The sequence below is a fragment of the Maylandia zebra genome, linkage group LG20, assembly GCF_041146795.1.
Source record: "Maylandia zebra isolate NMK-2024a linkage group LG20, Mzebra_GT3a, whole genome shotgun sequence".
NCBI lineage: Eukaryota > Metazoa > Chordata > Actinopteri > Cichliformes > Cichlidae > Maylandia > Maylandia zebra.
In genome coordinates this window covers 30,739,701-30,752,242 of record NC_135186.1, presented here as the reverse complement: position 1 = coordinate 30,752,242, position 12,542 = coordinate 30,739,701, and the positions used below count along the sequence as shown (strand labels likewise).

Below are 12,542 nucleotides of genomic sequence, written 5' to 3'. Positions count from 1 at the left end.
TCATGAGCTATTTCCAGACACTCAGTCTTCTTCGCACAGTCCAAAGACATGCATGGGGTTAGGTTAATTGGTTATTTTAAACTAGCTGTAGGTGTGAACGATTTTCTGTCTCTATGGTTTAGCCCTCGGACAGATTGGTGGCCTCTCCAGTGTGTACCCTGCTGTTTGCCCTATGACAGCTGGGATAGGCTCCACCCCCCACCGCCATATCCCAGAACTGGTTAAGCAAAGGAAAATACTTGCGTGTGAATATGAGCACACTTATTTAAAAAGAAGGAACAAATCATAGGCCTCCGAAACTTTCCACAAATGTATGTATTGCCACTGAGAATAAGTCGCTTTACTGTGAATGTGACCTTGATGAAGAAAAAGAGTCCATCACCGTTTTTTTGTGTGTACATATTAATTAAGGATAGGAGGATAGATCCATGATAGGTGTCCTTCTTTATCATTCTTTATGTTGAGTGAGGCCAATTAACACCTTCAGGTTCATGTATTAAATCCAGAAATAGTGGTATTCATCTTCTTATTTGACTCTGCAAAAAAGCACCTTTCCCATCCATCCATCCATCCATCCATCCATCCATCCATCCATCCATCCATCCATCCAGCCATCTCAGGGTAAGGAGCCTATCCCTGCTACCATAGGGCAAGAGGTGGGGTAGCACCTTTCCCATAATGCTAAAAATGATTGGTTTCAGTTTAGGTTATTGGTTGCTGGTGCTAAGCAATTGCTATGAGCCTTTCTGACCTTGATTCAAAGCTGCTGTTTATGTTGTGAAGGGATATAAATTTGCTATTACTTTTCATCTTGTCATCACTGCAGCCTCCAAGGGCCCCGATGACAGGTGTGCTCCTGAGCAGTTTGAATGCCTGAGTGATAACAAATGTATCCCAGCTAGTTACCAGTGTGATGAAGAGCCAGACTGTGAAGACCGCTCCGATGAGTATGGCTGCAGTAAGTCTCACTCCAGTGCCTGTCCACATCTGCCTGTTAATAGACTCATTCTCATACACATTCAACTGCTTTCTTTCATATTTTCATGCAAATCACTTCTCTGACACTACTCTGTATATTGCCTCCTTTGTACACTTTGCCTAATTTTCTGTGAAACAGGCTTTTTTCACATGTATTCAGTGAAACACAGGGCTTTTGTGAGCCCTCCATCCCTGAACTAAAAGAAAATTGTCTGTCCATAGCAGAGAATTTGACTTCCTCGGCCTTTATGAGCTTCACTCGCCAAATTCCAGTGACATGCCAGCTGTTTTGTAAATGTGCATTTATTTTTTGGTTTTTTGTCCTTTTTGACTCCTCACAGCCCCTCCTGCTGTAACAAGCCCCCCAGAAGAGTCAGTTCAGGTTGCACGGGGAGCCACAGTAACATTCACCTGTCAAGCTGTTGGAGTGCCAACACCCATTATCACCTGGAGACTCAACTGGGGACACATTCCTACCAGCAACAGGTGGGTTTGATAGGAAATTCACCACCTCTGTGCTTTTTGTTCATCAGGTCTATAATCAAACCTAATTTAGTGTACACATTCAGAAACTCTTAACCTCTGATAATTCAAAGTTTGGAGAAAACACAGTCAAAATGGCCTAAAATATCTATGAATTGGAGTTTGTTAATGTTATTTTTTAGTCAATCTGTTTCCAATCTGATATCTGATAAAAGCTAGAAGTCATCTGCAGTAGTCGCTGAAGATTTGAAAATCTCTGTGAAGGTATTTTCCTCTGTGATACAGTTTCAGGTGAGGAGGCTGTTGACAGTGTAGCTGATCGTCTCAGCTTTGACTCTTCATCTTTAGGCCCATGATTGTAATTACCCGAATATTTGTGGTGTACTCCAGCTCCAGATGTTGCCGTTTCGAAATGTTCACTCTAGGCGTAGACGACTGCATGTGTGGTTTGGGCAATTACATTTAAAATTGATGGGTTTTTGTGTAACAATGTTTTCTAAGACTGTAACAGTGAGATGTAAAGGAAAGCTTTTTATCTTATTCCAATGGTGTTTTATTTCTCTATTCTCAGGATTACCGTGACCAGTGATAATGGCCGTGGGACCCTCATTATTCGTGATGTGAAGGAGTCAGATCAGGGGGCGTACACATGCGAGGCCATTAATGCTAAAGGCTTGGTGTTTGGCATCCCAGATGGAGTGTTAACTCTTATTTCAAATCCAAACCAAGGTACGGACACATCCCTTGGGCCCAGCGTCAACGTGACTACAGTTTTAACAACAAACATTAAGTTATGTACCTTGGAAACTGTAGGATAACTGTAGATAAGTTATATCCACTTGTTCTTTCCAGGCAACTGTCCTGATGGTCACTTTAGCGTGAATGGCCGCTGTTTGTCCTGCTTCTGCGGTGGAATCTCTAAAAATTGCAAGAGCACTGGACGTTATCGCAACCATATCAGTCTGCGGTTCACAGAGGAGGAAAACTTCAAAGGCAAAAAAAGCTTTTAATCCATATGCGTATGGTTTAAGCTGACAGAACAGATAAACTGTCAGCTGAAATACCTTTCAAACTTTTATTCCTAACATTAAGAGCTAACATAAAATAAATCTGAACTTGTCAATTCCAGGAGTGAACGTTACCTACCCATCGAGGCCTGGTACTCCTCCTCTTTCCTCCACTCAGCTCCTTATTAACCCGGAGATGGAAGAGTTCCAGCTTGTCGACCTCTCACGTCGTTTCCTTAACCTCGACTCCTTCTGGACCTTGCCTCGCCAGTTCCTGGGCAATAAAGTAAGGAGAAAATAATTCACAAGTCTCATTTTAATTGACACGCTTATTCGTGTTAATCATTCCATTTGTTTTAGATCGATTCCTATGGAGGATCATTGAAGTTTAAGGTGCGGTACACACTAGCACGCGGATTGTCCGAGTCTGTGGAGAAGCCAGATGTGACGCTGGTTGGAAATGGGCGCAGGCTTGTGTACCGCAGAGGCAATGGCACCCCTCCCAATGTGGTCAACCAAAAGGAGATCAGATTCACTGAAGTAAGGGCTCTGGTTCATATTCTGCACAATCCTGTGGTAACTTTGTAATGATGTAATGATTATATGTGTTTTTGAAAATGTAGAAAGATTTTATAGGTCATGACGGAGTAATAATCTAATAATGATCAAAAGTAAGATGAATTAAGCACTTCCACATGCATTATGTTAGTTAACCTAATTGTTACATTTTTAGGACAACTGGCAGCACTCCAGTGGTCGTTCTGTGACCCGAGATGAGCTGATGATGACCTTGGCCAACCTGGAAAGCATCAGCATCCGCACCAACTATGATAACCACATGGTCAGTGTGGCACTCAGTGACATTGTCATGGATACCACGACTGTGGAGTTCAGCGTTTTGGGTCATGCTAAGGACGTTGAAGAATGCAGGTGCGTTAAGTGAGAAGGAGGAAACGCCCAGTCTGTTGGGTTTCTCCAGTGTGTACACATGTAGTGTAAAGAGCACAATACAGTAATAAATGGATTATTTCATCACAAGGGCTAATTTTATATTTATACTTTGGTGATTATTTATAATAGTTTCATCTCAGTCTCCTTTGTGTCTAATGCAACAAGAACAACAAAAAGTCTGTTTTTCAGTCAGCTGTTTTCTATTTACCGCAAAGTGTTGTAATTTGCCTCATCATAGTTTCATTATGAAAGCAATGCTTGATCATTTGTATTTTAATCTTTCCCAGATGTCCTCCTGGATACACAGGCCTGTCTTGTGAGATGTGCTCTGCTGGTTTCGAGCGTGTTCCTGGTGGCTTGTATCTGGGAACCTGTGCTGGTTGTAATTGTAATGGACATGCTACTGCCTGTGATCCAATCAGCGGACAATGTCTGGTAAAAAACCCCAAAACAAAAAAAAAAATGAGTCAGACAATTGTGTCTGCATTAGAGGATGATTTGTTTAGCCCAGGTTAAAAAACAAAAGCAGGACAAAATAGGTTGTTTAGTCCTTTTTAAAGGCTTATAGAGCCTCACTACCAGCACATATGCAAGTAACACCTTTTGATTCAAACAGGAAAATAGTCAGAAGTTGGTTTCATGGTGGATGCATAATGGAGCAAAAAGGCTAAGAAACAGTTCCAGCATATTATTCACTGCAAAACCCAAACTTGCTAGTTATGATATAAAAAACACCCCACATTTCCCCATGATTCCAGTCTTGCATGCATGCTTGGGTCCAGGTTTATTGGTAGAGTCATTAACAATGGTATCACTCTTCTCATTGAATTCTCAACAATAGAAAAACCCAAAATATTCTCGAAAATGTTAAATATACTTTGAGTGACATCTGTGTGAGTGAATTGACTGTGTGTTCTCCTAACCACAGAGCTGCCAGCACAACACAGAGGGCCCTCAGTGTGACAAGTGTCGTTCTGGCTACTTTGGCGACCCAAGCCGAGGCCGCCCTGATGACTGCAAGCCCTGCCCTTGCCCGTACACTGAGACATCACGACGGTAAGGTCACAGACAAATGCTCAAACACATCTACAGTACAATATGGAAGACTAATGCATGCGGAAACAGTCTTCAAACAAGGTTTCATTGGTAAATAAACTGAGCTTTCTCACTACTCAAACTGAGCTCATTCAGATACGAGAATACTGTTTTATGCATTTCACATGCTACTCATTAAACTGCAGCTCCTAGATTTTGATTCATTATTCTTTCTGCGGACCTTGTAGGTTCTCTGACACCTGCTTCCTGAACATTGACCAACAGCCAACATGTGACGCATGCAGGCCCGGCTATACAGGAAGACGCTGTGAAAAGTGAGGAAACGTATATCATTACCTGTACCTTATCGCTGAGCGTAATTAAGAACCTGTACGGATATGAATTAAGCTGTACGACTCACTTGGGGCTGTTTGCGACAATGACTGTTGTATTGTATGGTGCAATATTATACAGGTGGTTTCTCAAATATGCCAAATGTATTTAAAATTAAAATTAACTACACTTTGATATCTACTATATCTCTGTCTGTTTTTTTTTCCAGGTGTGCTCCTGGTTATCAGGGTAACCCTCTTCTGCCTAATGGAAAATGTGTCCCTGTCTGTGAGTACACTTACATTAAAGAAATCCAAATACCTTTACATTATTGTTTGGCTTGTTGAACTAGTCAGTTATCCAGCCATATGATCACAAGAAGATCTAAATCTTGTGCAATGATTCCCATCAGTTTTTCCCTCCTGGGGTTACAGTAGATTGTAGTGTGTGGTCATGGCTTAGGTGTGCAGGGTGGCTGGAACCCTCCCAGGTGGACTTTCTTCTCCATATGTGATCTTTCCACTGCTCTGTCCCTGCAGCAAACCCATCTACCAAGTGTGATGAGAGAGGAATTGTCAGCTCCAGCAGCGGGCCATGCAGCTGTAAGGTATGGCTGCAGTATGGTAAACATTTAAATCGTCAGTTGTTATAAATCTGCAAGGCTGAGTTTTTCTGCTGCCATTTTTTATCAAAGGATTGAAGGGCTTGACAGGCACATGGGCCACATATGTGACTGTGTTTGTTTATTTGCTTCTTTGCCTACGTTGCAGAACAATGTGGCAGGCGCTCTGTGTGACGAGTGCAAGCCTGGGTTCTTCCACCTATCAGGGTCCAACGCTGAAGGCTGTCTACAGTGTTTCTGTATGGGCGTCACCAAACAGTGTTCCAGCTCCACTTGGAATAGAGAACAGGTGGGCTGCCAAGCTCTGAATGGAAAAAGAAGGAGCACATATATTTGGCACCATGATGTCACTCAGTGTTTGCTCACTAATGCTGTATCAGCAAATCTTTTCAGGTTCTAGATTGTTTCTAGTTATAAGCAATGTGCAAACGCTTCAGTCAGACTTGTTTCTGCATCTCTCAGGTGCGGGGCGGCGTAAACGGGCAACTCTTCTCCCTCTCCAATAGTGCCAACACTAATACCATCACTGAAGGCATCTCACAAAGGGGCTCCTCTGAAGTTGTCTACCGTTTCTTCTCGAGTCTCCCTAATGACATCTACTACTGGGTCCTGCCTGAGAACTTCAGGGGAGATAAGGTGAGGAAAACTAACAAAACAACAACCAAGTGAGTAGCAGGCAGGGAACAAGGAAAAAATCATGCATGTTTAAGGTGATTTCTGTTTTCTGATTTCTATGTTGTCAAGTAAGAAGGCTGCCTTTATCCATGCATTGAGGCTCTTTTGGACCTTCGAGTCAAAGCCAGTCAAGGATGTCTTGTGACTCCCCTCACAGTATCGGAGGGGTTAAATACCTTTCCACTATTCAGTTTGTTGAAATGCTCACCTTTTCAAAGCAGATGGCCATACTTCACTAATCTGTTTCTGCTGGGAGTTTCTTTCTGTTTAAAACTGATGATGTCTCTCGGCTGTCTCCAAACACTTGCTCAAAGGAAATTTGTGCTTCTCTCTGTATTGTCCATCCATCCATTCGCTTCCGCTTATCCTTTTCAGGGTCGCGGGGGGCGCTGGAGCCTATCCCAGCTGTCATAGGGCGAGAGGCGGGGTACACCCTGGACAGGTCGCCAGTCTGTCGCAGGGCCAACACACAGGGACAGACAACCATTCGCACTCACATTCATTCACACATTCACACCTAGTGACAATTTAGATTATCCAATTAACCTATCCCCACAAGCTGCATGTCTTTGGACGGTGGGAGGAAGCCGGAGTACCCGGAGAGAACCCACGCGAACACACGGAGAACATGCAAACTCCACACAGAAAGACCCCGGCCTGATGTTGGAATTTGAACTCAGGACCTTCTTGCTGTGCGGCAACGGTGCTAACCACCGTGCCACCGTGCTGCCTCTGTATTGTAATGTCTTGATATTACTATGTAAAGTGCTCTTAGATGACCTATGTTATGATTTGGCACTACACGAATAAAACTAATTTGATTCGAATGAGCATTTGTTTTCAACATGTTGCTACCAGGTGACAGCTTATGGCGGAGAGCTTCGCTACACAGTGAGCTTTGAACCATTTCAGCGCTCTCTTGTGATTGATGGTCAGCCAGATGTGGTTCTCCAAGGCAATGGAATCTTCCTGGAACACTACGCTCAAACCAGACCGCTCCCACGTCTCCCACAAATTGTCACTGTGACCTTCCGAGAGGTGTGTTTCAGTGTTTTTTGGGAGTTTAGCTAAACCTAAATCCTCATCAACATTTCACTTTCGCTTAATTGTTTTTCTCTGGCTGACAGTCTGAATGGCGTCGTGCTGACGGACAGCCGTGTACTCGTGAGCACCTACTGATGGCGCTGGCAGACGTTGCTGTCTTCATGATCAGAGCCAGCTATGCCGACAATTTGGCTGAGAGCAGGTATGCTGGGAGGTTCCTCAAAGAGTGTGGAAAAGTTTCACAAATCACATATTAATCCGAGAGGATCACACTGCTTCACATGTCTTTTTTATGCGTGATTTAGTGTCTCAGATATCCAGATGGACATTGCTGTTCCTCACTCAACTGGGTATGAACGTGCTCTGGAGGTGGAAGAGTGCGCCTGCCCTCAAGGATACAGAGGACCATCTTGCCAGGTACACATGAGGAGAGTAGTCTAGATTATTCTAGATGAGATGACAAAAACTTAATAGCTGCAACTAATGATTATTGATTTATGATTCTATTCATTGTTATTAGTTGTACAGAAAGAGGCATTTTTGCTTTGGAGTTTTTAAAGTAATGGAAAATGAAAAAAATCTGCACTAATGTCTCTTTATAAATAAATCAATAATTATTTATACATGTAGTTTTGCACAGGAAATATTTTCCCTCAAGTGAACTATAGCTGCCAGTTAAATCAGTTTAATGTATCAAAGCAAGAATAACAGGATGTTAAACATTGATGGTTGTTCATCTGAGGCTAGCTTAGCTTCAAGCTTCTGTAGTCCGTTCTATGTGAAACTGCAAACTCCATCTTCTGATAATTCAAACTGCTGTTTTGAATTGGTACGAGCAACTTTGCAACCTTCGATTTTACTGAAGTTATTCTGACAAAGGAAAGAAAGCAAAGGCACCACAGATGTGTCTAAGCTTGCTAGAAATAAAGTCTCTTAATTTTTTCCATAATACTGCTTGGCGATAATTGCAGTCTGTCTCGCTCCGGCAGTGGAACAAAGACATTTTCCTGTTTGTCATCACTTGTCTCTCACCTGAGGTGCTTTTCCATTTTTTTCCATTCTGCAGGAATGTGACGAAGGGTATACGCGGACTACCTCTGGGCTTTACCTGGGCACATGTGGGAGGTGTGATTGTAACGGTCACGCCAGCAGCTGTGACCCGGAGACCGGCAGGTGTCTGGTAGGTTCTGTGCTGCTCTTCCCCTCTCTGTAGCCTTTGTCAGTGCTGAGCCGTCTTTGATCTCTGACACGGAATGTGCAAATTATTTCTTGGCAAATCCCAACATGTGGCTACCTAAGTGCCATATCTTCAACTGTTCCATGGATCACACCCCTTTTTTATGTGTTTCCTGACCTAAAGCAATGTCTCCATAACACTGCTGGCTCAAGATGTGAGCGCTGTCAAAATGGTTTCTATGGAGACCCTGTCACGGGTGGTGCTCAGGCCTGTAAGCCCTGCTCCTGCCCTGGAATCTCTTCTAATAACCAGTAAGTTTATGTCAGAAATCATTTTCAGTTTACTTTTTTGTTCTTTTTCATGCTAAAGTAAACTGTGTGCAGGGCAGGATCATTCTCAATCGTCATCTTTGTTTTTTCAAACAGATTCTCCACGACCTGCTATCTGGATTCTGACGGCCAGCCGACCTGTGACAACTGTCCTCTTGGATTCACTGGCCGACGCTGTGAAAGGTACGTTGCTCCTCTTCTATTTCTCATCTCTCTATTTTTCTCTTTGTCTTCCTCTCAGGGTTGTCTAAGCACTGCTCAGTGTTTGGGGTTACCTGGCTGGCCGGCAGAAAGGTTTCCAGGGGCTGGCAGTAGCACAGACTGATTTCATTCACAGGAGAGGGATATAAGCATGTCTGTGGTTCAAATTTCCCTTTTTTTCATGGTTTTTGTAGCTGAAGTATATCAAAGGAGGGATGGGATCTCTAATATATCTTTAAGGTTTTGTACTGTGTCCTCACAGAGCTGCTGGTGGTTCTCAGTGTTGTATTGTGGGTGTTTTGATTTGCAGATTGTGAAGTTATTTCTGCTGCTACTAGTAGTTTTCTTCGTCCCACATGCGACACAGACCACTAAGGTTATTTCTCCTGTGGCACAATGCTGTGTCTTTGTTGTTGGCTAAGTTCCCTTCGTTGGTAACGAGGATGCCATCAGTCAGATTAGATTTTTTTTTTTTTATAGAAAAGAAATATGCTGAAGGAGAACTAACAGTTTGGAAATAGACTTTTTTCCCTCTGTATATCTTACTTTTGCTTTCTTCTCCTTTTACATTATCTCCAGAAGCCTTTTTCAAAGGTTGCCTTCTGCTTCACCTTTTTGCTTGGCTGATAGAAACACATTGTAGGTGCTGGCTAATGTGATTTCTGCACAGATCAGTTGTTTTGGTCATAAATGTAGATGTGGCATTTATGTGGACTGTCTGGCTAATGAATCTTTGCCACCCCAATGGCAAAGATGAAAAGGTGACTTGGGTACACAGCGCATCTTGTCATTTACTATGATATGAAGTCCCTGCCTGTATCCCTGCCTGATTTTGCTATTTTGATATTAAGAGAAGAGATGCCATCTGCAGACAGTTGTGGGGACCCATTCCTGGAGAAGCACACAGAGGGCTCCCTGCCTATGGGATGTGGATCTGAAACAATATTCAATTTCAACTGGGATAAAGAATTAGAACTAAACGGCAGTGGAGATGATGACAGTGAAAATCCTAGGCCTGTTACTACTATTATCCCTACTAGGGCTTTATTGTCTACTGCATCACAGCATCACAGAACTCAATCAACAAAAATAATTGGGGTGGGCGTTGTTTCAGTCACCCCCAAAAAGTTAGTGTCCAGACTCCCACCACGCTTCACTCCAAGCCCAGAGCGCAGACAGTCAAGCTTCCAGCAACTTCTCCGGCTTCACCTGAACTCCTTTAACCGACGACTGACCATGCTGGAAAGCAACACGCTTGATATGAAGGACAGCATTCATAGTATGGAGAAACAGCAGAGTCTTCTCAGCTCCCAGCTGAAAGACGTTATCAGTCTGCAGACAGCCTCAGAGAAGAACAAGAAAGTTAGCGAGCTGGAAAAGAGCTACACAGAAATGGAGGCTCGTCTGAGCAGACTAGAGGGGCGGTTAGAGATCCTAATAGATGGTTTCACAGCCCTGGCTCAGGAGATGAACAAGATGAAACGTACAAGACACATTTCCCGTTCACTCCAAGAAAAAAGGGTTCTGCCTTCACTCACAACTGTCATTGCGGTCCCATTGCACTCAACACCTCAGCCTCAGGTCAGAGTTATACCTACTAAAATGTCTCTCACTAGTAAAGCCACTGTTCCCAAAAGCATACCGACTCCAGGTCTCCTCTCAAACAAACACAAATCTGCTCCTAAGACAGATAGAAAAGTCCAATCAGTGAAAAACACAACAAACCTCCAATCAGTCAATAGGTCATTCAAAAATCAGTCTTCAGCAAGATCAACAGTCAGGTTGAAGACCAGCCAAAGTAAACCTAACACTAACTCAGAGTCTACACCTCAAACTGTAGTGAAGCCTCAAACAAAAAAGCTGGAGGGCAGGAGGGCTGCTGTGACACCAAAACATAATTCACAGCCAAGGCAAACAAAACTAAAGGAAGTTAAAGAAGAGGCAACAATCACAAAATTTCAAGTGGACCCACCACCTCACAACTCAAAGCCTGCTAAAATCCCTCAGCTGCAAAAACAGTCTGATCGGGCCAATAAAAAGGATCCAGCTCTACTTAACATAAACAATGGCCGTAAAAAGACAGTGATAGCAGATGCAACAAAGAAGGCTCCGGAGAGTGTGAAAACTTCAGAAGATGATTCAAAGAAATTGCCAAAGCCTCACAAAGGTAGCTCTAACCCAGATAAGAAAAAGACTGAGCACAAGTTTGCTCATAAGTTGCCCTCTCACAAAACGAAAAATTCAACCAAGGTCACAGTGACAGCCACAAAGACTGTTAAGGCTACTACAGCCAAGAAACCTAAAACAACAGTAAGAAGGACAACTCTTGCTCAAATCAACGCTACCTCTCCAAAGAAGAAGTCGAACATAACGATAAAAAGGACATCAAGTCCCACTAAATCCAAGGCTGTTGCTAGGAAGAAAAACACTAAAAAACACCAACATAAAAAGAAAAAATATTTTGAATCTGGAGTTTTGGACCTGCTGAGGCTTCTAAATGGAGATTCTAAATCTGCTAAGCAGAGCAGGAATCAAGAAGGTTCTCTACATATTGTCTTGGGAAAGCTGGCCATTCCCATCAAAATTATCCCTGATGACTAGAAAATATGTTGTTGTTGTATAATTTTTTTTCAGTTATTTTTTTTTTATTTCTCTGATCTTGGTCCTATTTATATATACTACAATCATATCAATGGAATATAATGAAGGCACAAATATTACAGTACTTACAGTATTTTACAGTGACTTTTAATTTATTAAAGGTATACTATGCGTTTACAGTATAGACTAATACAAAAGTGTTTGGGGGGGATGTTTTCCTCTGCAGAAACCCAACCATTTTTTGTCATTTCTTCTCTCCCCTCTTATTCTGCTGTGTTTGCTACATTTCTAAGCTGCAACTTTTATCCCAAACCAAAAACAAATTGCAGGTTAGTCACAGTGGATATCTTTAAAAATGTTCTGTCCTCTGCTCTCTGTGTGTGTTTGACGGCTGAGCTGTGCTGCTCACACAGAGCAGAGACCACAGGGGACAGCTTGAAGCAAAATTCCTCTCCCTCTTACTTGTCGAGTCATAAAGAGGGGCCGATTTTAAAGGGACAATGCTTTGTTTTTGCTTTGTTCTTTTTGGTTTTTTTGCAAACAGTAACCAACAAGTCCTGCATTTGATACCTTTAGTGTATTATTCCTTTAGTCTTTAATGCAGATGCTTACATATTTTTAAGTGTATTATGTGGCAAAGTACTGTCAGAACTATTGCACACAATTCCGCTATGAAGAGATTGCTTAGCATGTGAACCTTTCATATGTGTACTTTGTTCACTTCATTATGGGCATGCTACCTCAAATTTGACCCCTAAATGTTCCTCTGCAGTCCAAGGCTTTGGACATAAAAAAAAAGAATCCAAGGGCAAAATTTTAATATTGTCATGTAAAAAAATGAGTGTTGCTTTCTGCTTTTGGAGATTGTGCTTTGCGTTTTATATTTTTATAATTTCCATATGATGTTCTTTCAGTATGACAATTTCGATGTACTGTATGTTGATTTTTGTTATTATGATGTCTGTAAAACAAGATTAAGTTAACTCCTTTTGGAAAGTTCTTGAAGTCCCAGTAGACAGTTTGAATAGTGTTTCTGAAAACAAGTTTATAGCATGGAAGTCTGCTTTCTTGGCTGTTGACCTATGGAACTGCCAGAGGATAGGTGA

At 42.3% G+C, this 12,542-nt stretch overlaps 1 protein-coding gene across 12 annotated transcripts in view; it reads left to right on the top strand.

Annotated features, from left to right (window-relative positions):
- Positions 1-12,542, top strand: part of hspg2 (heparan sulfate proteoglycan 2) — a 96,707-nt gene that overhangs the window by 44,525 nt on the left and 39,640 nt on the right. For all 12 annotated transcript variants that reach the window (XM_076878092.1, XM_076878098.1, XM_076878095.1 and 9 more), the window contains 20 exons: positions 827-958; positions 1,320-1,464; positions 2,033-2,190; positions 2,314-2,454; positions 2,591-2,754; positions 2,829-3,008; positions 3,202-3,398; positions 3,707-3,854; positions 4,348-4,475; positions 4,703-4,789; positions 5,017-5,075; positions 5,327-5,394; positions 5,558-5,698; positions 5,872-6,045; positions 6,943-7,122; positions 7,212-7,330; positions 7,434-7,545; positions 8,195-8,308; positions 8,489-8,616; positions 8,731-8,817. In XM_076878092.1, the coding sequence (XP_076734207.1) occupies positions 827-958; positions 1,320-1,464; positions 2,033-2,190; positions 2,314-2,454; positions 2,591-2,754; positions 2,829-3,008; positions 3,202-3,398; positions 3,707-3,854; positions 4,348-4,475; positions 4,703-4,789; positions 5,017-5,075; positions 5,327-5,394; positions 5,558-5,698; positions 5,872-6,045; positions 6,943-7,122; positions 7,212-7,330; positions 7,434-7,545; positions 8,195-8,308; positions 8,489-8,616; positions 8,731-8,817 (2,662 nt within the window). The remainder of the gene's footprint in view (positions 1-826; positions 959-1,319; positions 1,465-2,032; positions 2,191-2,313; positions 2,455-2,590; positions 2,755-2,828; positions 3,009-3,201; positions 3,399-3,706; positions 3,855-4,347; positions 4,476-4,702; positions 4,790-5,016; positions 5,076-5,326; positions 5,395-5,557; positions 5,699-5,871; positions 6,046-6,942; positions 7,123-7,211; positions 7,331-7,433; positions 7,546-8,194; positions 8,309-8,488; positions 8,617-8,730; positions 8,818-12,542) is intronic.